This window comes from Tiliqua scincoides, chromosome 3, assembly GCF_035046505.1.
Source record: "Tiliqua scincoides isolate rTilSci1 chromosome 3, rTilSci1.hap2, whole genome shotgun sequence".
In the NCBI taxonomy this organism is placed as follows: domain Eukaryota; kingdom Metazoa; phylum Chordata; class Lepidosauria; order Squamata; family Scincidae; genus Tiliqua; species Tiliqua scincoides.
This window is the reverse complement of record NC_089823.1, coordinates 65522576-65546445: the sequence shown is the minus strand read 5'-3', so window position 1 is coordinate 65546445 and position 23870 is coordinate 65522576. Positions and strand designations below refer to the sequence as shown.

The 23870-nt window shown below is 43.3% G+C and overlaps 1 protein-coding gene across 5 annotated transcripts in view; it reads right to left on the bottom strand.

Annotated features, from left to right (window-relative positions):
- The window catches only part of PKNOX1 (PBX/knotted 1 homeobox 1), a 42437-nt gene extending 19027 nt beyond the window's left edge, over nucleotides 1–23410 (bottom strand). For 3 of the 5 annotated variants that reach the window (XM_066619615.1, XM_066619617.1, XM_066619620.1), the window contains exons 1-4: nucleotides 23333–23410; nucleotides 10774–10877; nucleotides 4610–4740; nucleotides 2564–2735 (exon numbers count right to left, since the gene is read on the bottom strand). In XM_066619615.1, the coding sequence (XP_066475712.1) occupies nucleotides 2564–2735; nucleotides 4610–4740; nucleotides 10774–10824 (354 nt within the window). In that variant the 5' untranslated portion in view covers nucleotides 10825–10877; nucleotides 23333–23410. The remainder of the gene's footprint in view (nucleotides 1–2563; nucleotides 2736–4609; nucleotides 4741–10773; nucleotides 10878–23332) is intronic. The other 2 variants (XM_066619616.1, XM_066619619.1) reach the window with 1 other exon arrangement.
- Nucleotides 23411–23870: the final 460 nt, after the last annotated feature.

Here is a 23870-nt window from a genome sequence, read left to right as displayed (position 1 = left end):
GATGAATACATGAAATCCGGTTTTTCATAGAGAGGAGATGAGGGCTTGTATTATTACAAATATTTTGCTAATATGAAGGGTACAATTTATGGAAATGCGCTGCCAAGGGATATGCAAGTGAAAAAGGTTGGGAACCACTGCAGGAGTACCAGGAATCAAATCCACGTTTAAGGTATCTGGTATGTTAAGCCAGAAGCTCTACATATAACATATAACCCATAACACATAACTGGGAGTGTGCAATTCAGTTCACAGCAGAGAGATGCAGCTGCATATATTTGCAAGCTTTTTACACAGAAGTAGATCCACTGCTTTCCATGGGAGTTATTCTTAAATAATGGTGCACTGAATTGTAGCCTGTGACTTTATTTCAAATGGAAATGAGGATCCCATCCTAGTGTTGAAAAAAGAGACCTCTGCCAAACGCATGCATGCATTTGCAAAAATGAACCAGGCTGCAGGAGAATAAAAGGTTAACTTTGGCTGGAATTTCCCAGGATAGTTACTATAGAAACAAACGAAAGAAACAAAACTTTTCAGAGTTGAAAAGCTCTGCCCTCTGATTGACCTGGAGATAAGGCGAAGTGATAATTGGAGCTTGATTACTTGGCAAAAATTTAACCAATAGGCGAGTATCTACTATACTGTACTATAGGTGAGTATCTACTCTAGGCGAGTATCTACGGTAACTTATGTCTGTTTCAAGCTATTTCCTACACAGAGTTGATTCAAGTGTGGCCAAACCAATGAGTGAAGTGGCCATCAGATTTGCCCTGATCTTTTCTAGTTCTTTCCTTATAGAAACAGTTAGTAGGCTGAGAATATACAGTTGGCCCTTGGTATATGCAAAGGAACCATTCCTAGACCCTCTGTGGATACCAATATCCGCGGATAATGGAATCCACAAGGCTCGAAAACCAGTCCCTGCACTTCAGAAGGCTGGGAGGCTTTCTGAGGTCCAGGGAGGCCATGTGCAACTTCAGCACACCTTCTGGACATGGCCCAGTAGGGGGGTGGGACCAGTGGAGCCCTGCTTCACCAGATCCTATCCTCCATGTTGGGCTGAAAAGCCTGACACAGAGGTTCTCTCGTCTGTGCCCACTATTATGCTGATGCAGACTTGAGAAGCCCCATTGCAGGAACTGAGGCTTTCCTTGGGGGAAGAGAACAAAAGTTCTCTTCCCCCAAGGAGACCTCTGGCAGCCTCAACAGAGCTGCTGGACACAGCAGTTGCTATTTTGGCACCACCGCACCACACGGCCCTGCTGAGGATAGGATTAGGCTGTCCATGATCTACAATGAAGTTTCTACTTAAGGAAAAACATGTCTAACAAAGAATCCATTGGGTTTTTAAGAACACTATAAAAAGATCTGTATAGGGCTAATACGCAAATTACAGAGTGTAGGGGAAGGGAAGAAAAGAAAGGCGTGGCATGAATTGTAAAGCAACAAATAGAACACAAAGATTGGATTACCACCTGTATCATTAGCAAAATGCATAGACATGGTCACATAATCTGACAGACAGACATATGAAATAACTGACATATGTAAAAATAAGATTGCGACGAAGGAGCTTCCATCATCATCAGTGACAGAGAAGTATAAATTGCAACAGAACTTTCAAGTGGCATTTCAGGGAGTTAGAAAAGGTTCTGTCATTTTTTAAAAAAAGTACAGGTGAGTGTTGTCTCAGTGACGCTCCAGCCAGCGACAGCCTGCATATGCAACAGCTGCCACTGGTCCCTGTTCACCACCCCCCAGCCTCCGTGGCTGCGCTCCACTCACTTCTGGAGGCTTTTGTGAGCCTCAGAGAAGTAGCACGCATCTGTGTGCTGCCTCTACGAGGCTCCAACTGGCTGTTTCGGGTGAAAATTCGAGACTTCCAGTTTTCTGGGAAACCAGAAGTTGCGTCTTTTCACCCAAAATGGGCAATCTGAGCTTCCGGAGGTGTGGGGAGGGTGGCTTGCCTTGCCTTTCAGAGGCTTCACATAGCGTGAAGCCTCACTTGGTGACAAGGGTGCCGGTCAGCATCCCTGTTGCTAAGTGATGCATCACTGTATATGTCAGGCACTGTTGCTGAAAATGTGTTTTAGAGTGATTTGCACAGACAAGCCTCACTGAAGGAAAAAAGTTACTGCATAGTGCTGAATATCTAAAGCATCTACATCATCTAGCCAGCTAATGGGAACCTACAGGGGACTTTTTGCTATAAATATTTACATGCAAATGCTGGCAACTTGAGCTTCATGATGTACTGGCTGGGTACTGGGTGATATGCCTGAAATAATTTCTGATTTCCAAATACCATAATAAAGCAACCCTAACTGGGAAAATATTCTGTACCATCCTGTGCATTATGATAAACAATAACAAAGTCAGAAATAATGAATAAATGTACTGAGTATAATACAAGCTCATAGAAGAGGTTAAGCATATAAATTCAAATAATTTTTTTTCACTAGAAAAACTAAATTGTGAAATTTCCATCTCATACAATAAACACTCTAAAACAAAACAGAAAGATGTATAAAACTTGCTCATCTGAGATGTTTTTACTTACTAAATTATCAGTTTCCGGATCTTCACAAAAAAATGGTTTTCCTTCCTTCTCCTGTTTCCTAACAAAATTTTCAATGTCTACATCAAAACTTGCAGAGGTTGTGCCTTCTGATCCCTGTGTAGATTGTTCACATTTTTCAAATAACAGCGCTAATAAGGGAAACAGTGGATGCCTAGGAACAAAAGCAGGAGAACGAACTGGAAATTGGTGGAAACTTTTGGATTTGTGTCAGTATGACAAAAATTACTGATTTTTTTATAAATGTATACATTACAACACACAATAAAAGAAATAATATCAGTTATGAACACATTAGAGTAGAGGTGGGCAAACCCTGGCCCGTGGGCCATTTGCAGCCTTCAGGGACCCTCAATCTGATCTGCAGAGAGCCTCCAGCCACCAATGGGCCACTGGCTTGTTGGAGACTGTTGGAGCCCACACTGGCCCACTACTGCAGGTCTCGACTACCAGATGTGAGCTGTGGGCCGAGTTAGAGCAAGGCCTTTTATGGTCTCCATGTGTTTTCTGCTTTTAAACTCCCCCCACCACTGCCTCTGAACAACTTATGTCTCCATGTGTTTCTGGCTTGGTCTGTATGCTTTCACTGTGTAAGAGGTATATGACAAGCAGTTCATAGTTCTCATGTGGTTCTACATGCCTGTACTATAGTTATCATGTGTATTATAAACAAGCGCAGTAAAATTCATTCATTCATATAAGTTCTGTCTCTAATTTATTTATGTAAATTTATTCAAATTTGAAGTGTAAATTAATTTTTTCCCCAGCCCCTGACATAGTGTCAGAGAGATGATGTGGCCCTTCTGCCAAAATGTTTGCCCACCTCTGCACTAGATATTAGGAATAAATATATTATGCAATTTCATTTTGCTCGTGTGTGTGTTTGCTCTCACTATATGAAAGTTACTAAGCAATTTATACAGGCATAGTTCAACCATCAGTGTCATTGTCTCCTTTTGATACAAATGTGGCTGATGGATAGTTCACACTGTAGGATTTCAATTCTGAATTTGCCACACTTTGTTCAAATAAAGGCCAAAATCATTTTAACCTGCAACCAAATACAATAGTATTAAAAAACAGTCAAAATCCCTGTCTTAATTTTCTTATACTGAAATAACATGCATGTCTACTCAGAAATGTTGCATTAAACTTAACCCATTTTTGTCCAGCTCACAGGTGTACACATTTGGTCCCTACTACGTATATGTAGCATTGGGAGGAAATGGCTTAAAGGGACATGTACAGGACTGGGAAGTTAGCAACAACACACAAAAATCATGCTGTATATAAGAAATTTAATATGTTGCCAACATAAAGTCTTATCCTGAATCAAAGGTCACAATTCCAATTAATTAAATATTCTGAAACTCTGCTGAAATGAATGAGATTTAAGTAAGCACTAAATGCTGAAAACATATACTGCCACAAAGTAAACAGGGAAACCAAAATATATACAATACTCTATAACAAGGTATTGGCTGGTTACTTGGTTTCACCCTACTGTAGTGTTATTCAATCTTTTTGAGCTTACCTTCCTCCCTTGTTTTCTAAACTTATCCTACTTTTTGATGCTTCCAACTATCTTTTCTGCAGCAGAACGTTGTATACAGTGACATGCATGCAGTCTGCTGGTCAGTAGAGTGGGGTGCTAAATCAGCACCTGCATTTTCCTAATGGAATTGAACAAAACATTTCCAATCTCTCTTAAAACTACACAGAGGAAAATACCATTGGAACAAATCAACAGCTCTCTCTGAATCAGGTTCAGATTGACGAAGCAGGATGAAGAATAGTCACTACCACAAAACCAATGAGAACTGTCTTCTAGAGGACAATTATCCCACTCATGTCTTGGCTGCTGAATAGAAAATGGCTTCATCTGTCTCAGGATCCTATCCCTCTTTTATGTACCCAGGTATTCTGCACCACCCACCAAAGGACCTGACCCAGTATGCAAACACTTGACCTGCCTATTAAACAATATATTTTACAACCTGAATAACTAGATCTTGCCAACACCATTACCTGTAAATGGCCTGTTTGTCCGCATCCATTGGTGTTTGGGACTCTACTGGGGAAGGACTCAATCCTCCTGCATCTGCTTCCAAGCAGTTTGGATCTTGCTCAGTTTTTAACTCTGTTACTACTTGCATCTGCTGAAAAAGAAGCATGCTTTGTATTACTTGTTGCACAGATTTACCAATGGTGTGTTTTCTAAGGAAAGAGAACAGCAGAGGCCTAGTAAATTGCCAGAAGGTTGGTATGACTTGGCAACTATACAAAAAGCAGAAGCAGTTAACAAAAAACTCCTTTAATCCTTGCAATATCACACGGTGCGGAGATAGTAGAAAGGTCACAAGTTTGATTCCTGTTAATAGATTTCTTTTGGTAAATCGTCTGCTACAGAACACTGAATTTCATACCCAGCTATTTTTGGATAACGCTACATATACATTGCCTCATACATTGCCGAAAAGGCGAACCTTGAAAAATCTGCTCCCATTCAAGCAAAACACAATGAAACTGATGCCTAATAACTCGTTTTAAAATCACATATTTCTCTTTTCAGTCCTTCATTAACTGAGATTCAAATTTCTCTTCTCAACTTCATCCTAAATTTCAAGAATGGATAAGACATACTTCTTGTCACATAAGCATACAAGTAATTATCCTAAGATCTGATCCTTGGCATTGTTCTATTGGGCAAAAGAGGAAAGGCTTAAGAGAAAAGACTGTGGGCCCAATTCTATTCAATTTTCCAGTGCCAGTGCAACTGTGCCAATGGAGTGTGCAGTGCATCCTGTGGTGTGGAGGCAGTTACAGAGGCCTCCTTCAGGCAGGGGAACATTTGTTCCCTTACCTTGGGGTTGCATTGCGGTTGCACTGGTGCTGGAAAGTTGGATAGGATTGGGCCCTGTGACATCCGTATAATGCCTTGGTTGAATTGGTGCAACTTCTTCATTCAAATTCTGCACAACTGAAATCTGGGCAAATCTTTGTAAATCTGAAGAAGAGCCATGACAGGATGGAAGACTGCCAGCAAAAAAAACCAAAAAAGGACAATTCGCAAAACCATGTGAGTTCTTAAGTACCAAGACCTTTAATCTGAAGGACCCTCATAGAACACTAGCAATGCTGCTATATTGGCACAATCAAACACTGCTAGCCATATCTCCTCACCAAAACACTCTCATCTATGGACCACAGAGGGGAACAGAAACAGAAAAGTGAATGGGGAGGATAGTGAATGAGGTGCCACTATCTACATTATAAGTTGTACTCACATTTTCACATCACGTTTGACTTTCAGTTTTGGTGGAGACACAGATTTGGTGGAGACCAAGCTTTTTTGTTTTACCCAATTCCATAACTGCATCTTAAAATGAGAGTAATGAAAGGTGCAGCTACTGCACTCTGTAGGCACCCATGGGCATAGGATAAAAAAACTGCAAACTTTTAATCCTTTAATATGGCATTCTGAGCAACACAAACTGCTGGTTTGCTGAGTGCTTCTGAAATTGGAGATGAAAAGGAGGGCAAAAAGTAACACTGAGAACCAAAAGCACAATGGAGAAGGAATAATGCATGATGAAACGTAATGTCAAAATATTCAGTTTTAAAGTTAAAATACAAGGTCCTACAGCCCTGAGATTTGATTTTTTCTTCTTTAAAATTTTTCATAGTCAGTTTGTCAGATTTATACTTTTATATATCTATATTTGCAATAGATATAGTACAAAGGTAATTTCATTTTCAGCTCTCGGTGATGCTGCCTGGAAGGGAGAGGTGCAAAAGAAGCATTACCTCTTTGGCTTAATGGTTTTCATGCAATTTCTTTTTCTGGTTATCTGGTGCTATTTCACAAAGCCATGCTATTTCACAAGGCCAACTCTGAAATTTTCACACCCTAAAATAAACTCAGATTTTCACCTAGATAATTTGAAGGGGTAATAACAACAACAACAACAACAGCAACAACAACAACAACAGGTATTTATATACCGCCTTTCTTGGTCTTTATTCAAGACTTTATTCAAGGCGGTTTACATAGGCAGGCTTTTATTAAATCCCTATTAAATAGGGATTTTTACAATTTGAAAGAAGGTTCTTTCTTTCAAGAACCACTACATTCAAGGTGTTTCATTCCAATCTGGCTTCACATTCTGGCCTCCATCCTCCCACGCTCAGAGCAGATGGAATTGCTCGGCCTCAGCTTGTCAGCTGCTCCAAGGTCGCACGGTGCCGGTGGCCTCGAACTGGCGACCTTGTGGATGTTATCTTCAGGCAGACGGAGGTTCTACCCTCTAGACCAGACCTCCTGGGTAAAAAGTTTGCTTATAAAATATTCAAGTCATTTTAAAGTTAGGCTGCAACTATAAGAATATTTAATTGGAAGCAAATTTCACAAAAATGAAAAATTTGCTTTCAAGAAAATGCAGGCTGAATCTGAGTGTCAGTTGCCTAATCTCAACTTTACATCCATCTGATGATAACAGAAGTGAATACCTTGGTTCCCAGAAAGGAACCCAGGGTCTCAAGAAAGCAAACAAAAACTTTGCCTTAGGAGACTCCTTGGTCCACCAAATATAAATACTTAAAGTCTGCCTAATATCAGGATTACACCATTCCTTCTCTTTAGGGTGCATAGAGACAAAAATATGGTGACACAATCTCTTTCAATTCATGAAAGGAAGAATTTAGACATGAAAGATAGATCTAGCCACATCACCACTTTCAGAGTGAAAGATCTATTGCTCCTTGTTAACTGAGATGGTGTTCAATTCTGACTCCCTATGTGCTGATGCAATGCTGTTCAAGAAAGCCATTTTGATTGTCAGTCCTTGAGAAGAGATGGCTAATAAGGGTAATAAAGGACATTTATTAAAGGCTGGCAAGACTACATTGAGGAGGAGAATGCTGATGAAGTGGGCCAAGACTACCTCGAGGAAGGGGCTTCTACCTCAGTGGAAGAACGTCTGCTTTGCCTGTAGATCCCATGTTCAAACCCAAGCATCTCCAGGAAGGGCAGAGGAAAATTATGTTTGAAACTTTGGAGAGTCACTGCCAGTCAGCACTGACAATATTAAGCTAGATGTTCCAATGGTTGCTGGTCAGGATAACACTGCTGCCTATGTTCCTGTTACCCCATGGATAATGACTGAAGTGCTTTGAGTAGGGAAGAAAAGGAGAGAAGAGTTTGTCATCTGACAAGGTAGAGAATCCAACTCTGCATTCCTGTAGGGGATACCAAAATCATTAGCCTCCCTATCTTGGAGTTGTTTGATAAATTGATCAAATCTGAGTGGGCAGACTCAGACGTTTTCCAGACTCACAAAGAGAGTCTGGTCCAACAAGAAGCTGACGGAACATACCAAGATCCAGGTCTACAGAGCTTGTGTCCTGAGTACACTTCTGTACTGCAGCGAGTCATGGATTCTTCGCTCACAACAGGAGAAGAAACTGAACGCTTTCCACATGCGCTGCCTCCGATGCATCCTCGGCATCACCTGGCAGGACAAAGTTCCAAACAATACAGTCCTGGAACGTGCTGGAATCCCTAGCATGTATGCACTGCTGAAACAGAGACGCCTGCGTTGGCTCGGTCATGTCGTGAGAATGGATGATGGCCGGATCCCAAAGGATCTCCTCTATGGAGAACTCGTGCAAGGAAAGCGCCCTACAGGTAGACCACAGCTGCGATACAAGGACATCTGCAAGAGGGATCTGAAGGCCTTAGGAGTGGACCTCAAAAGGTGGGAAACCCTGGCCTCTGAGCAGCCCGCTTGGAGGAAGGCTGTGCAGCATGGCCTTTCCCAGTTTGAAGAGACAGTTGGCCAACAGTCTGAGGCAAAGAGGCAAAGAAGGAAGGCCCACAGCCAGGGAGACAGACCAGGGACAGACTGCACTTGCTCCCAGTGTGGAAGGGATTGTCACTCCCGAATCGGCCTTTTCAGCCACACTAGATGCTGTTCCAGAACCACCATTCAGAGCGCGATACCATAGTCTTTCGAGACTGAAGGTTGCCAACAACAACAACAAGAGTGGGCAGAGCAGCAGAAAATTCACCCTGCAAAAGCAGGTGATCTTTATCCAAATGTTCCAAGTGATAGCAGCAGTCACCTATGAATGGGGGTACGTGCAATGCCGAACCAAGACTTGCCTTCTTAAGTCTCTATAGAGAGATTACTGTAACTGCTCCCCTTTTAGTCCTTATATCCAGCTCAGAGGATATATCAGGAAAATGAGGGATCTTTATATTTTCTCCTCCTGTTCTTTGAACATCTTCTTTGTACATGTAATTTGCACAAGTCAGAGAGTAAGGAACCACATGCTGCCTCTGCCACCAGGCATTTAAGTTGAAAAATTTGAAGCTGCCTAGTCCCCAGAAAGTTTGCTACAGCCTTAAAGCAATCGCTCCCCTATAATGCCCTCACTGCAGCCTTTGAAGGATCTGAGGTACAGCATTAGTCCCTAAATTGTAAATGAGAGGATGCTTCACTTTTGTTAAAAATTCCCACATACTTTACACTGGTAGTCTTGAGTTGCAGCCCACCATGGGACAGTGCAGCCCACAAAGAACAGACTGCTGAGGTGAGGCTGCCATGATACAACCAGTATTTTCAAAAGCTATTATCTGTCTACTACCAACCTGAAAGTGTTACAGGTTAACTACTAACTATGCATCTGGTTAACTACTAACTATGTATCTGGTAAAAGCACACAGGACATAGCCACTGAACAGAGGTGAAAAGCAATTTGTATACCTCTTCTGGAATTGTTAAAGTCATTTGAACTTAAACAACTAAGTACAGGTGTGCCCCTGTTCCATGGGCCCCCCAAGGATATGGAAACCACAGATACGGGGGATGCCATTTAAATACTGTAACAGACCTGTATTAATAGCTCAATCCTATCCAATTTTCCAGTGCCATTGCAGCCATACCAGTGGGACGTACACTGCATCCTGTGATGAGGAGGCAGTCAGAGGTATCCTCAAGGTATGGGAATATTTGTTCCCTTACCGCGGGGCTGCATTGTGGCTGCACCGGTGCTGAAAAGTTGGATAGGACTGGGCCCTAAATCACTAAGAATAATACAACAGCCACTGACACTGGAAAGTCAATAGGCCTATGTCTGTGTAAGCATCCACTCTGATTAGCTAATAGGTTACAACCACTATCTTTTCAATAGATAGAGAATAAAAGAATAAGCCATGATAGAAAGCCATCTTTCTAAAGCCATAAAGTTCAGTTATATCCACACATACTGCTGCATTCTATCTGGTGATTAACTAGGACTTTTTTTCTTCTCATCCAAAATGAAATAATACATCTAACAAACAAAAACATAAGAATTTTCCCATCAAGTAGTTTGGTGCTACAAGCAATCTAAGTACAGACCAGCAACACAATCCTAGGTATATATACTCATAAGTAAGTCCCATTGTGTTCAATGGGGCTTACTCACAGGAAAGTGTGTATAGTATAGGAATGCGTATAGAAGTAAAACAAATTCCAGAAAGTAAAAAACATTGTAATGGTAAAGAAAGGCATTATCTATAACAAAGCAATATTAGACCAATCAATAAACCTGGAACATAAAATCCACTGTTATGTAACAAGAAAGTGAGCAGTTTTGCCCTGAGAGCAAAAAGGCTGATTACATGAATGTGATCAAAATAAAATTCAACTGTGAAAAGGGAGAAATACCTAAAAAGAAATTAAAATCAGACGTATAAACATCCACAGGCAAAATTAATAAACTTGTGTTCTGCAAATGTATTACCTTAAGAACTGATTTCTGTTTCTGATAACTTAGGGCCCAATCCTATTCAACTTTCCAGTGCCGGTGCTGCAGCAATGCAGCCCCAAAGAAAGGGAACAAACATTACCTTACCTGGAGGAGGCCTCTGTGATGGCTGCCCTACCACAGGATGCAGTGCATGCCCCATTGGCACAGCTGCACCAGTGCTGGAAAGTTGGAAAGGATTTGGCCTTTAGTTGCCTCCTGACTACTTTTCTACAAACAGTGCTAGAAAAGGGACAACCCAGCAGCACGGTGTCCACACCATGCCAAAACTAACCTGCAGCTTGAAAAGTCCAGATGAGAGCAGTTTCAAGTGTGGGTGCCAGAATTATTTAAACTGCTACCATGCAGTACACAATTCTATTTTTTAAAAATGTTCTTACTTGTTGTCCATCTTGATAGTTGTCTATACTTAATGTCTGCGTTGCCATCATGGTTACTGAGGGTTCTTTATGAAGTCAAATCATCATAACTTACTTCAATTTTTCTAAAGAGAAAAAACCCACATAGATGGTTAGTAATTTTTATAAAGGTAACACATGGTAGCCCTTGCCCCAAACTGTAGCCCATATGTAAAAGCCTGCACTGCTAAAGCATAGCAACACACAATGGTAAAAGCTGCTTGGCTTTAATAAAGAGTCATTTTTGTGAGCCTGACTGAAAGAAGCTGGCTGAAGCTGGGGCTTGAGGCCTCAGCTCAGGGTGTTTACACTTTGAAGTGTGGCTAGCAGGTGCCAGGCAGCTATTGAAGAGGAATGAGCTCACACCTTGGCATGTACCTACTAGGAAAACTCTAACTACACTTTTATAGCAAAAAGTACATAGTGAGAGAAGGTAGCCTGTAACCCAAATACAGTGGTGCCTCGCATAACAAAATTAATTCGTTCCGCGAGTCCTTTCGTTATGCGTGTTTTTCGTTTTGCGAAGCTTGTTTTCCCATAGGAATGCATTGAAATTTAATTAATTCGTTCCTATGGGCAAGAAAAGTCAGAACAAAGTCAAATTTGATTTACAAAGTGTTTATTAAGTGCTCTTTAAAGGCATACATACTGTACTGAGGATGTCAAAAACGGGGGGGGGGATGTTGAGTGGGGAGCTTGAAGGCTGTAATCCTGTGCACACTTTCCTGGGAGCAAGCACAATGGGACTTACTTACATAAGCTGACATGAAGATCCTCCCCCTACTAGGGTGAACGGGATCATAAACTGACATGAAGATCCTCCCCTTACTAGGGTGGACGGGATCATAAACTGACATGAAGATCCTCCCCTTAAAACAAACCAAAACAAAAAAAATTTGTCTTGCGAAGCACGGGTCATAAAAATTCGTTGTGCGAGTTACCAAACTTCACAAAACGCTTTTATTCTGCGAGTTTTTCGGTGCGCGAGGCATTCGTTATGCAAGGTACAACTGTATAAGGGGACATAATAATCATACAATAGTTATATAAAATTAAGCCACAGAAACCAAATTGCCTATTTTTAGAAATGCTTTTAAAAACCTCTTTAATAAAAGGACAAGAAGCCTTAATTTTGCAGAGGGCCCCACCGTGCTTTACTAACACATAGGAAAGAAATGCAGAAGGGATAAGATAGGCCGCTCTAGGCCACTCTAATGAGGGATGAGTAAGTGCCTAATATTCATGCCAAGAAATGGTTTAATGCAAAAGATAGCAGGAGACCAGGCAGCGATATCAGGCCGCACTAACAAGATGGTCCTGAAGTCCTGCCAAAAAATGTCATAAGCTATGTCGGTCTCCACACCCGTCTTTAAGTATTTTGTGTTATACTGCTCTCTGCTGGTTCTTGGAAATTGTGTAATTTTGGCTAGGTTTTAAGGTGAAACCCCACCTGTATGTAAATCATAACCAATCAATTACCCCTTGCCCACCTATTTCCCATCTTTAATGCAAATTGTACCTTATCTGTAACCTATTAGGTGTTTGCCCCATCTCTGATATAAAATTTCAGCCAATGGGATGTCTAGATTTTAGGACAAAGAGCCAAAAATTGTACAAATGGTCTTGACAATATTGAAAGTGGGGCCCATGCTTTGAGACAAGAGTCCCATGGACCCATTGCTTGCAGTGAAATAAAGAGCCTGCAAACCTTCACTCCTAGTACCAAGTCTTCTTGATTGACCTTGCAACAAAGGGATGTTTTTTTTTGTCACATAATACGATATAGTGATAAATACTACACAGCTGGGATGCAATTCTAAGCACTGTTACATAGGAGTAAGCCCTATGAAATGGGCAACCCAATCCTAACCTGTGCCTGCGACCACATGGTCTATGTTGTATCCAGTGCAGGTTAGGAGGTGCCTGGAGGTCTTCTCGGGGTAAGGGGATATATATCCTGCCTAGCAACACCCCTTCCCTGCCACCCTCCCCATACCCCTGTGCTGGTCAGTGCTAGACATGTATAGGTCTGCACTGTTTGTCATTTGCTTTTTACTCCCATAATAAGAATTGCAGGAACTGTCAACAAAATGCATAACTCAGATACACATGTCACTTTAACAAAATATTGATTAAATAATCATTTATATTCAATTCGTTAAATCGTTAAAATAAAAATGCCAGAAGGGATATAAACCAAAAATATGTTGAACAATGCTAAATAAATCCTTCTGGGACCTGGGAAAATTGTGGTTGTTCAACAATATATGATAATGGTCACAGTCATCAGACCAGATAGCACACCAGGGTATTGTTACTGTACGTTAGGGTGAGATCTCTTTCTAGGCTTGGAGTTTACTGAGCAAGTTAAAAACTGTCTCTTGATGGCACCAAAATAATATTGAAAACTCACAGTATTCATGTAAAAACACCCAGTCTCGCACACAGCATTCTCTACACATAATCACCCCCACTTTCTCACACATATGCATATTCTTGTAGTCAAAGGGCTGATTCCCACATACACACAAGGCAGTTGCTTACTTTATCCACATGAACCTGCCTATGCATGCAAAGCAACCTGTGTAAACTATACACAAATACAGCCTGCAGCACCCATTTCCATTATCACAGGGACACTTCTCCAGCTGGAACAGCTTTGTTCACACTGAAGTACCATATGGATCAAATTATTTACCATATTTTGACCCGCCTTTCTCCCACTAAGGGGACCACCCATAAGTACCTAAAACAGTAGTCTGTTAAGATGAATGAATCTGTCTACAGATGCAGGCATACACCGTCTCTGGGGATACAAGGGAAAGATAGCCAATTTCAGGTTCGTTGCATAGCATCTAGTTCAGCTGCCATGGAAAATACAGAGCTCTGAAAATACAGCGCTTTCAATGGGAGAGAGGCATGGTGCTTTGCCCTGAATAAGTGGGGACGTTGGAAAGGAGGGAGGGCTCTGTGGTTGGAGAAGGGTCCAAGTCTGTGTACTGCTTCTAAGTTGGGACGTTTGAATTTTGAGCTATGCAAAGTAACAGCAAGAGCACACTGTAATTGAACCTTTGTCTGATTGCAGCTTAGGTCTGAAACCTAAACTGGTGTCACTTCCAGCCATGACATCACTTTCAGGTCAATTACATCATTTCTGGTGGATCTGGACAAATTGTCATTCTAACAGGTGGTTCTTGGTGCTTCAAAGTTCGAGAACAACTGCATTTATCTATATCAGAGTTTCTCTAACCATGGGTCACAACCTGATTGTGGGTGGGTCACAAAGCTGCAACTGACAAACTGACAGCAGACAAGCAAAATGCACTGAACCCTATGAAAAGTGAAACTGCATGATACTGCAGGTTTACTCGAACATGCCTTGATCCCTTGTGAAGGGCAGGCTGAGAGGAATCCAATACCACCAGAATGGTCCCAATCTGATGAACACAGTCCCCAAGAACCACCTGAGAAGGAAGTCAATCCCTCCAAGCTGACAAATGTATTGAACCCTATGGAAAGCGAAACCAAGACACACATTCATGTTTACCATGAGTAAGAAAACATGCCTTCACTTGTGTGGAAGGTCAGGTGAAGAAGGGGAGTGCAGTTACCAGAATGGTCCCAATCCTATGCATGTCAAGCTCAATAAGTGTTCCAGAAGGAAGTGTCCCCCCCACCACCATAGTACAGTAAAAAGAGGCTTGAGCTAGTAAGTCTTTTTTCTTCTTTAATATTGTAAAGCTAGGTGGATCCTGATGGTATGTGATTTTAAACAATGGGTTCTGATGCTAATAGGCTTTGAATCAGTGCTTGATTGGAAAGGATTTACAGATTCCTCCCTCCTCCCAACCCAACACTGGAATCTCATTTCCTCTCCTCATCTTTCTGGGTTTTCAACGCTGTTCAGCAGGAAGCTTTGAATCTCAGTCCAGCCCAAATAAAAAACACGTTGGATATAAAATTGATTTTCCCCCAAATAACACTGGACTGGCTTAAATATAAGAACTTAAATTGAACTGGGCGTTGGGTTGGGCTGAAAAATCTTATGATGTTATTTGGGGGGGGGGTTGAGGTTTTTACAGAGAGAATTCACTTGGTGGAACAGGGCTGGCTTTTCCACCTCATCTCCCCTTATTTAATTATTTGTTTTACTTTAATTATTTCTAATTATTCATTTTAATTTATTTATTTAATACGCTGCCTATCTAGGGAAAAGGCACAATTTCACTGCTTGCCATGGGCAATTTCAGTGCTTGTTGCATTCTCATGAAAGCACTTCCTGCCTGATGATGTCACTTACAGCTATGAAATCGCTTTCAGGTTAATGACATCATTTCCAGTGGGTGCCAGACTGTTTTTCCAAAAAGTGGGTCCCAGTTCTAAGTTTGAGAACATAGGAATTCTTACCTTTGTGAATCTCCTATTCTAAGAAGAGGGTGACATTCCTGACATATGGAAGCCCCTTCGCTCCAGGAGGTGGAGTTGGTCTGACTGAAAGTCTCTTCCTTCTGGTAGGGCACCCCTTTCCCCAGAACAGCACTACCTCTCTAGGAGTCAATGTGCATGCAGGGTTAGTGGCCACCTCCCCACAGATCTATACCATTCTACATGCAAGACATAACCTGTAGCACTTGTTGGTGTCTTTAGGCCCCATTATTTCTGAGCATGTAGACCAAATGTAGTTCTGAAAGTTCTTGCCATGATGCTCACTGAGCCTATCAAAGATTTTCTGGCTGCCCTTCTCTCTGTGAAGCCTTATTCATCAATTTGCAAGCCTACCCTTTTACGTTTTGTTGTGGAAATTGTACAAAGCTGACCTCAGGAGCAGAGAGCTTGGAAGTTTTTTGGCCAAGTTCTAGGGGGAGAAATGGCTCCCCGCTACTATCTCATGATGGATTACAGCATGTAACAGAGAGGCATAAAAAAGGCATGTTTTTGATAGAACAATCAAAATTCCCAAAATAATTTTAGGAGTGACTCCACTTCCAGTACTCCTCTCCGAGACCATCCAGCAGAAGAAACATCTAAGTTGCAGAATAGTCCTAAATGCATCCTCTCACAACATATTATATTATTATTAAATATGCCATTACATGATAGCCTTTTTGCCTGTGCAGATGAAGCTTTTGGTTGCCAGTTATTGCTAATCATTTCAGAATCGCCTTTGTTGTTGCCAGGCAGAGAAATACCCTAAGAGTGCTGTTTCTTTCTTGCTGACCCAGGGGTGTATTGCTTTTGGACATCCCTTTGGATGGTTCTTAGCAAGGAACGAGTGGATTAGGGGTTAACCAATTTTTTTTCTTTCTTCTGAAGGTGAACATTCATTTCTTTCCTGAGCAAGCTAGTTTTCTCTCTCTAGAACACAACTTTTCAACAAGATTTTCCGCTGTTCCTACATCATTTGTTGCTCTTTTTTTATATGCTCCATCTCTGTCTCTGGCCAGGTGAGTTTTCTTCCATTCACTTTCAGACGTTTTTCCCTCAGCCCCCAGTCATTCCCTCTCCTGTTTCCTTTCAGCTGTCATCTGCCTTTTCCTCAGCCACCAGCTTTTTCTTCTCCAGTTCCAGCTGGTACTGGAGCTGAGCAGAAGTCACTGGGCCCTCTGTGTTGCTGCAGCCTGACCTTGGTAAGGCAGGCCCCTCAGGAGCGCTGGAATTACTCATGCTGGGTACTAGACTGGTGTTTTTTTGAGTCCAAACTCTAGGTGGTGCTGAAACCTCTAGTGCAGTTTTGCTGCCATGAAAGAGCATGCACAATGCCCTTGTCTCATTATTTAACTTCAGTATCCACTTAGTCCTGAGAGTTAAGAAGAAAACAAAAAAGCTTTGGCCTTTACTCTAGCCATTTACTGCTCACTATGTAGCTTTGGGAAGAAACAGCCTCCCAAAGCCAGAAATGTATAAATCAGAAGGAAATCTGCCACAGTTCATAATGGCTATTGGGCTATCATACCTCACTGCCAAGTCAACCATGTCAGAGGTTGTACTGGGAGAAGGATGGCTGACAAAGAGGAGCACTGCCTAGTGGTTACTATGACTGCACTCCTTTCTGCTCCCCACTTTCCTTTTTTTTTTTTTTTTTTTACTAGCTTAGCTGCTTCAGTGGGGATCTGGTGGTTTCCATCCTCTGCCACCATCCCAGGCTTCAGATGATCCCAGACAGAAAGGAGGCGGGGGGGGACGACAAACCCTCCAAGAAGACCACCAAATCCAGAGTGTTTATTAAAAATCTAAACTACAGTAGAGTTTGTGAGAGAACTGAATGTGAAAACCCACTGAACCACCTGTGAACATTGACTAGGCAAGCAGAGTCAAAATGCAACTGATTTATTAAAAATCCAAAAGGAATTAAACGAAATGGAGAAGAAGGTGGTACAAACAGGTTCAAATGTACAACGAAGCTGATGAAAATTGCCTGAATTCACTTGAATGGTTGTGAAAAAAAAGTCTGACCAAACTGAATACAATAACCAGTAACACCCAGCAGATGGAGTTGTGAAGCTATTCAAGAGCAAAGCATTCCGATCCCTCTGTATCAGCAATCCCCAAACTCTCTGGGAGAGTTTTGGTCATTGTCTTTGCAGTGCTCTGATGACTGCGCTGCTGCTGTGCAAAAAAAGAAAAAGGGGGGGGTGTTTTTTGTAAGTACTTACAGGGAGTCATGATGGCCCTCCAGATGGTGGGAGGAGCCCGCAACCCCCTCTGTGAGTCTCCCCACACCTCAAAAATGCTCCAAAATGTTTGCGACCTACTTCCAGTTTTTGTCTGAAAATTGGAAGTGGGTCACAAACTCATTCTGGAGCATTTCTGAAGCAAGGGAAAGCTTATAGAAAGGGACACAGACTCCCCGCACCCTTCGGAAGGCCGTAGCGACCCCCTGTAAGTGCTTAAAAAGCCCTTTTTTGTGCAGCAACAGTGCTATCACTGGAGTGTCATTGCCCCACCCCTTAGAGGGCAGCAACAAAACTTCCCAGGCAGGGGTGTCATGACACCCCGGTTTGAGAACCTCTGCTCTACACCAGTAAAGTTTGCAAACTGGCTTGGAGTGAAAAGAGAAAACAAAGCACAACAAAATAATTCCCTAATGTCATCAAATTGGGATTACAGTTCCTATCACTAGCTATTTAGACTATCTAAGGAAACCCAATCCCTGCACTTAGTGAAAGTTAAGCGGGTGTGCCTCCTGCAGACGATATTGGGCATCATGGCAGATCTGGTAAAGGAATAGATGAACATCCCTATGCTTAAGCTCAAGTAACCTAGGCTTGATTATGTCATACAGTTTCCTCTCCTGAGAAATGGAGCCTAACCCCCCCTTTACTTAAATGGACAGCTTTGGTTCCCCAACTGATCACTTCATAGAAGGACCTGTTACTCCAGACATGAATGACTCTGAATCCATAAAAGGACATGGATAGCAGATAATGACATTTCAAACAAAATGACTATCTCAGCAACGTTTTAGACTGCTGAACCTGCACAAGAGATTCTGGGTATTTAGAAGAGTCCTAAAATATTAAAAATAGGCAGGAAAGGGGGAAAACACAGGGTATTCATCACAGTATATCTGTATACTTTTCCATCAACAAAAACACCTGCATTAGTTTCCAAAATTATAATACATGTTTGGGAAGGGATTCACTTTCTAGACCAATTTCTATGGTTACAACTCTATATAAAATCAAAAGGTCAGTTACAAATAAAGATTTATCTGCTGACAAGCCACTCATACACCAGAGATTTTCAGAGAGCTTCCCAGTTTTAGTTTTCTGGCAGTACAGTCCTCTACATATTCACTCAGAAGCAAGTCTCATTGTGTTCAATGGGGCTTACTCCCAGCAAAGTGTGTGCAGGACTGCAACCTAAATTTAAAACCCAAAATGAAGCATATACTATTATTCATGCCAGAGTGCTATACAAAACACCCAAAACAAACTGTAAATTTCCTATCCAGAAGATACAGATAAACTTTAATGAGTGCTTAAGGAGTTAGTTTCAGTTTACCGTGAAGTGCAAACTATATTGCAAACTCCAACCCCCCTCCCTTAAAAAGAAATAGAATGTGGTGTCTTAAATAAATGGTGTCTGTACTGTTTAAAGAAGAACTATAAACAGACAAATAGAATGCAAGGACAAATTAATTTCATTCTTCAGCGCAAAAAAAAATCCCCCTATTAGTTGAAGTACAGAAGACAAAAACTAAAAAGATTTGTAAAGGTGGGGCCTCAGTATCTGCAGGAATCCATTCTCAGACCCACCCACCCCCGGACAGATAACGAAAATTGTGGATAAGCAATTTTGCAGTTTCTGACCTCTTAAAAGCTCTGGAGGGCTTTCTGAAGCCTGCTTCAGAATACCTCCTAGAGGCAAAAAAACCCCCAGAAGTGACATTTTTATGCCTTAGAAAGGCATTTTGAAGGCTGGGGAAGCCCCGGATGGAAAATCAGCAGATAAGTAGACTCAACCTGTAAATAAGAGTTCAACTTGTATTTTTTCTGTTATTTAGCACCCCAATCTTAAGCCATTACATCCATAGTTGCACTTATGCTATCTCTTGGTATACTTCACTGCTGGTAACATAAGGCTGAGTGTATTTTACTTGGGACTAACTGTCACTGCATTGCGTACAGTTTGCTCCAAAGAAGGCACAGGCCTACAGAATGGATAAATTGGCACAGCGAGACCTGAAATTGAAATGTTTGCATTTTGACATCTGTCTTAAAACTTAGACCTGCTACTAGTGATTTTGAATAATCTGTGTGGGCCCACATTCCTTAAAGGAGTTGTAATCTCCTTAGCAGTGAATAACTTCACTTAGCAGTGAAGTGGCTAAGTTTGCAGACGACACCAAACTTTTCCGAGTGGTAAAGACCAGAAGTGATTGTGAGGAGCTCCAGAAGGATCTCTCCAGACTGGCAGAATGGGCAGCAAAATGGCAGATGTGCTTCAATGTCAGTAAGTGTAAAGTCATGCACATTGGGGCAAAAAATCAAAACTTTAGATATAGGCTGATGGGTTCTGAGCTGTCTGTGACAGATCAGGAGAGAAATCTTGGGGTGGTGGTGGACAAGTCGATGAAAGTGTCGACCCAATGTGCGGCGGCAGTGAAGAAGGTCAATTCTATGCTTGGGATCATTAGGAAGGGTATTGAGAACAAAACGGCTAGTATTATAACGCCATTGTACAAATCTATGGTAAGGCCACACCTGGAGTATTGTGTCCAGTTCTGGTCGCCGCATCTCAAAAAAGACATAGTGGAAATGGAAAAGGTGCAAAAGAGAGCGACTAAGATGATTACTGGGCTGGGGCACCTTCCTTATGAGGAAAGGCTACGGCGTTTGGGCCTCTTCAGCCTAGAAAAGAGAAGCCTGAGGGGGGACATGATTGAGACATACAAAATTATGCAGGGGATGGACAGAGTGGATAGGGAGATGCCCTTTACACTCTCACATAATACCAGAACCAGGGGACATCCACTAAAATTGAGTGTTGGGCAGGTTAGGACAGACAAAAGAAAATATTTCTTTACTCAGCGTGTGGTCAGTCTGTGGAACTCCTTGCCACAGGATGTGGTGATGGCGTCTAGCCTGGACGCCTTTAAAAGGGGATTGGACAAGTTTCTGGAGGAAAAATCCATTATGGGGTAAAAGCCATGATGTGTATGCGCAACCTCCTGATTTTAGAAACGGGTTATGTCAGAATGCCAGATGCAAGGGAGGGCACCAGGATGAGGTCTCTTGTTATCTGGTGTGCTCCCTGGGGCATTTGGTGGCCCGCTGTGAGATACAGGAAGCTGGACTAGATGGGCCTATGGCCTGATCCAGTGGGGCTGTTCTTATGTTCTCAAGTACTGTAACTCTCCTGGCTCAATTTCTTTGAAACATACATCTGAGATAGACTTGAAGGACATGTACTTCATTCTTTGCCACAAATTGTTACAAAATATCAATGCTTGCTTAATATGTCTGTGCTCAGAGCTCTGCATGCTTCCTGACTACCCCTTGCAAGGGAATAATTTAACAACTTGAGAATCCCATTTAAAATCGCAAATGTTTAGCCACTGAGCTTACAAAGACAGACTCAAAATTTGTAAACAATGATTACCAAGATCTCAGAAGCTATGTTGGTTGTCCCGAGAAGCCAGCTGAAGTTTTCAGGAGTCAGCTTTGCTTCAATGTCCGGCCTACACAGTTTCCTTTCCCCTCCTCATTACCAATAAAATTAGCAAATCGACTACTTTTGTATGATTGATACATACCAGATCTCAATCTCTTTTTAAAATGGAATTTAACTTTCTACAATTCTGACTTGTTTTGTTTTAGCACAGAACACACAATTATAGGCAACGGTAATGACCATACAAAGGCTTGCATTAAAAAGGCATACATGTGCAACAAACTGCATGTGGCAGCTTGGTGAAGAAAATTCTCCTTAAGTATTTAGATTGAAATTCCCACTGTGAACGTTTACAGTATCACTAATCCTTTAAACATGGTGCATTTCTTAAATCCTGGCATTGTGCAACAATATAAAGCTGCTTCTTCCTTTCAGATTCTCAAAACTAAATCTGAAAGAAAGGGAAATCCAGAGGAATTTAAAATTTGGGCCTTAAAAAACAAATATTATTTTAAATATATTTTTATTTATGTATTTAATGGTTTAGTTCTTTGGCCAATGCTTTTGAACACTGGGACATGTAGGTCTATACCAGCATCACCAGTCTTCTAGACTGGGAGGCTAGACGCAATGCAACAAACATTGCTAAGAGGCTCAGGGTGGAGGGGAGGGCTTTCCTGAGCTTGTAAAAAGCACATGTAGGAGGCTTGGTTCAGCACAGCTCCAACAGCTGCTTGTTGTGTGGCATTGCTGGTCCTGCTGTCAGGCAGTGGAGGTCTGGGGGTCCTGTGTGTACCACCGGACACCACCTCAAGTACCATTGTGGGAACAAGTACCACTGGTTGAGAAATACTGGTTTATATCATACTAAGAAATAAACTGAGGGCCAAATCCTATGCAATTTTCCAGCACTGATGCAGCCATGACAATGAGACATGAGCTGTATCCTGCAGTGGAGGCACAATCACAGAGGCCTCCTCAAGTTAAGGAAGGCCCTTACCTTAGATCTTTTCCCTTACCTTAGATCTGCACTGTGGCTGCATCAGTGCTGGAAAACTGGTTAGGATTGGGCCCTGAATGAGCTGGTTAACTCAGAATACACACCCACCATAATGAAGCAGCATTAGAGCACACATTACCTGACTGTGTATGTTTCTATAAGGGAACACTTACAGCTACAAATTCAAAACAGCCTTTTTTGGCTCTGCCAGAGGCTGGCACTTTCATACTTGATGCCGGCATCCAGCTCCTGTCACAAACGTATTTTCAATTTCATGTTGACATTAAGAGTGTGCCAAATGCCTCCTGCCCCTGTGCAGAAGATTAGCAATTCCTGGAGGGTTCGTGTGTAGGTTCTTCAAAAGTTTCAGCCCACTGTATTCTGTCAGCAGTGGTGGGACTTACTCTCTTCCCCAGCAATCCCCCCCCCTTTTCTTTTAGATGATGCGAGACTCCCCACAGGTATGTTCCTGCTTGGTCTTTACATGGCAGGGGGGTCATTCACCACACAAAATGGCTTAGAAAAGCAGGAGGCAGGGGAGTGCCTTGCGCTGTCAGGAAAGCCACCAGATTAGATAACACCCCCCACCCCAACGCTTCCACAACCTTGCATTCCCGTGCCAATGTGTGTGAGCAGGTGGGTTATTTTGGACCAGGGAAGGTGGCTGCACACTGCCAGCCCCCAAGAGGCTCTCTCCCCAAGGCTGAGTTTGGCTTCCCTTCGCCTCTTGGGCAAAGTGAGGGCCCAATTCTAGGCATGTCTACTCAGAAGTAAGTCCCATTATAGTCAGTGGGGCTTACTTCCAGGAAAGTGTGGATAGGATGTGTTGGTGCCTAAGGCTACACTCCTAGCTACTTTCCTGGGAGTAAGCCCCACTGACTATAATGGGACTTACTTCTGAGTAGACATGCCCAGGATAGGATTGGGCAGCAAACAAGGGCGGGTGAAGGGTGCGGGGGACGACGACGAGGCGCCCGGCAACAGCTGCAGCACCCTGCCTGAGGTCTATCGGAATGTTCCTGAAGGTGGCCCCTTTAAACGCCGCCCTCCCCGCCTCGCGCCACAAACAGCTGGTGCCCTTTCCTTCCCCCACCCCTAAGGCGCGCGACACCCTCCGTTCTACGGAGCGCGCGCCCGCGCGCGCGCTGCGCCGCCTCCTCCCACAAAAGCAACGGCCACTGGGCGGCTGTTCCAGAAATTTCCTCACTCCCCCTCCCTCGCGCCGCCCGCCCGCCGACGCCCCTGGCCCCCTCCGAGCAGGTTGCGGTGCGGGGCCCCCGCCCCGCTGCTCTGTGTGGCGGCCTCCCCCCCGCCCCCATCCCCGGCTCCCTCTGCGCGGCGGAGCCCGGGCGGCCGACGCTGGCGGCGGGCGCGCCTTGATGGATGGCTGCACGGCCGGGAGCGGGTTTGAGTGACAGCGCTTACCTGGGTGCCAATCTTCGTCACACTGACAAGCGGCTGCAGCAATCGGGACCCGCACCGCCGCGACGCGCGTCACCACGCACACACGCCCTCGCCCAATCGCCGCACGCGCCGGGCCCCACGACAGCGCGCTCCGCTGGCGCCTCATCAATATTCAGCGAGCGAGCCGCGCCCCCTCGGCGCACAGGCTCCGCCCTCTGGCTCTGGGCGCGCGCCGCCGCCTCCGCCTCATGAATACTCATCGGGTGGGCTGTGGAGGGCTCCGCTCACTGGAACCCTTCAGCGAGCCGGGGCCAGAGCCCCGCGTGACGTCACGCAGCCTCGTCGGAGGCTACAGCTGCCTTCCGTGGACGGGAGGCGGCCAGAGAGTTTCCGCTGGGCAGGGCTGTAACCCGAGCTGCAGGAGGGAACGGGCACTGGCCCTGGTCGCTGCAGTTCTGTGTGTGTTTAAGGGAACAAGCCTCAGCTGGCCTACTGAGAAGTAACTCCCATTGTCGTCAATGGATCTGACTCTCAGGAAATTGCATAGCGCTTCAGCTGA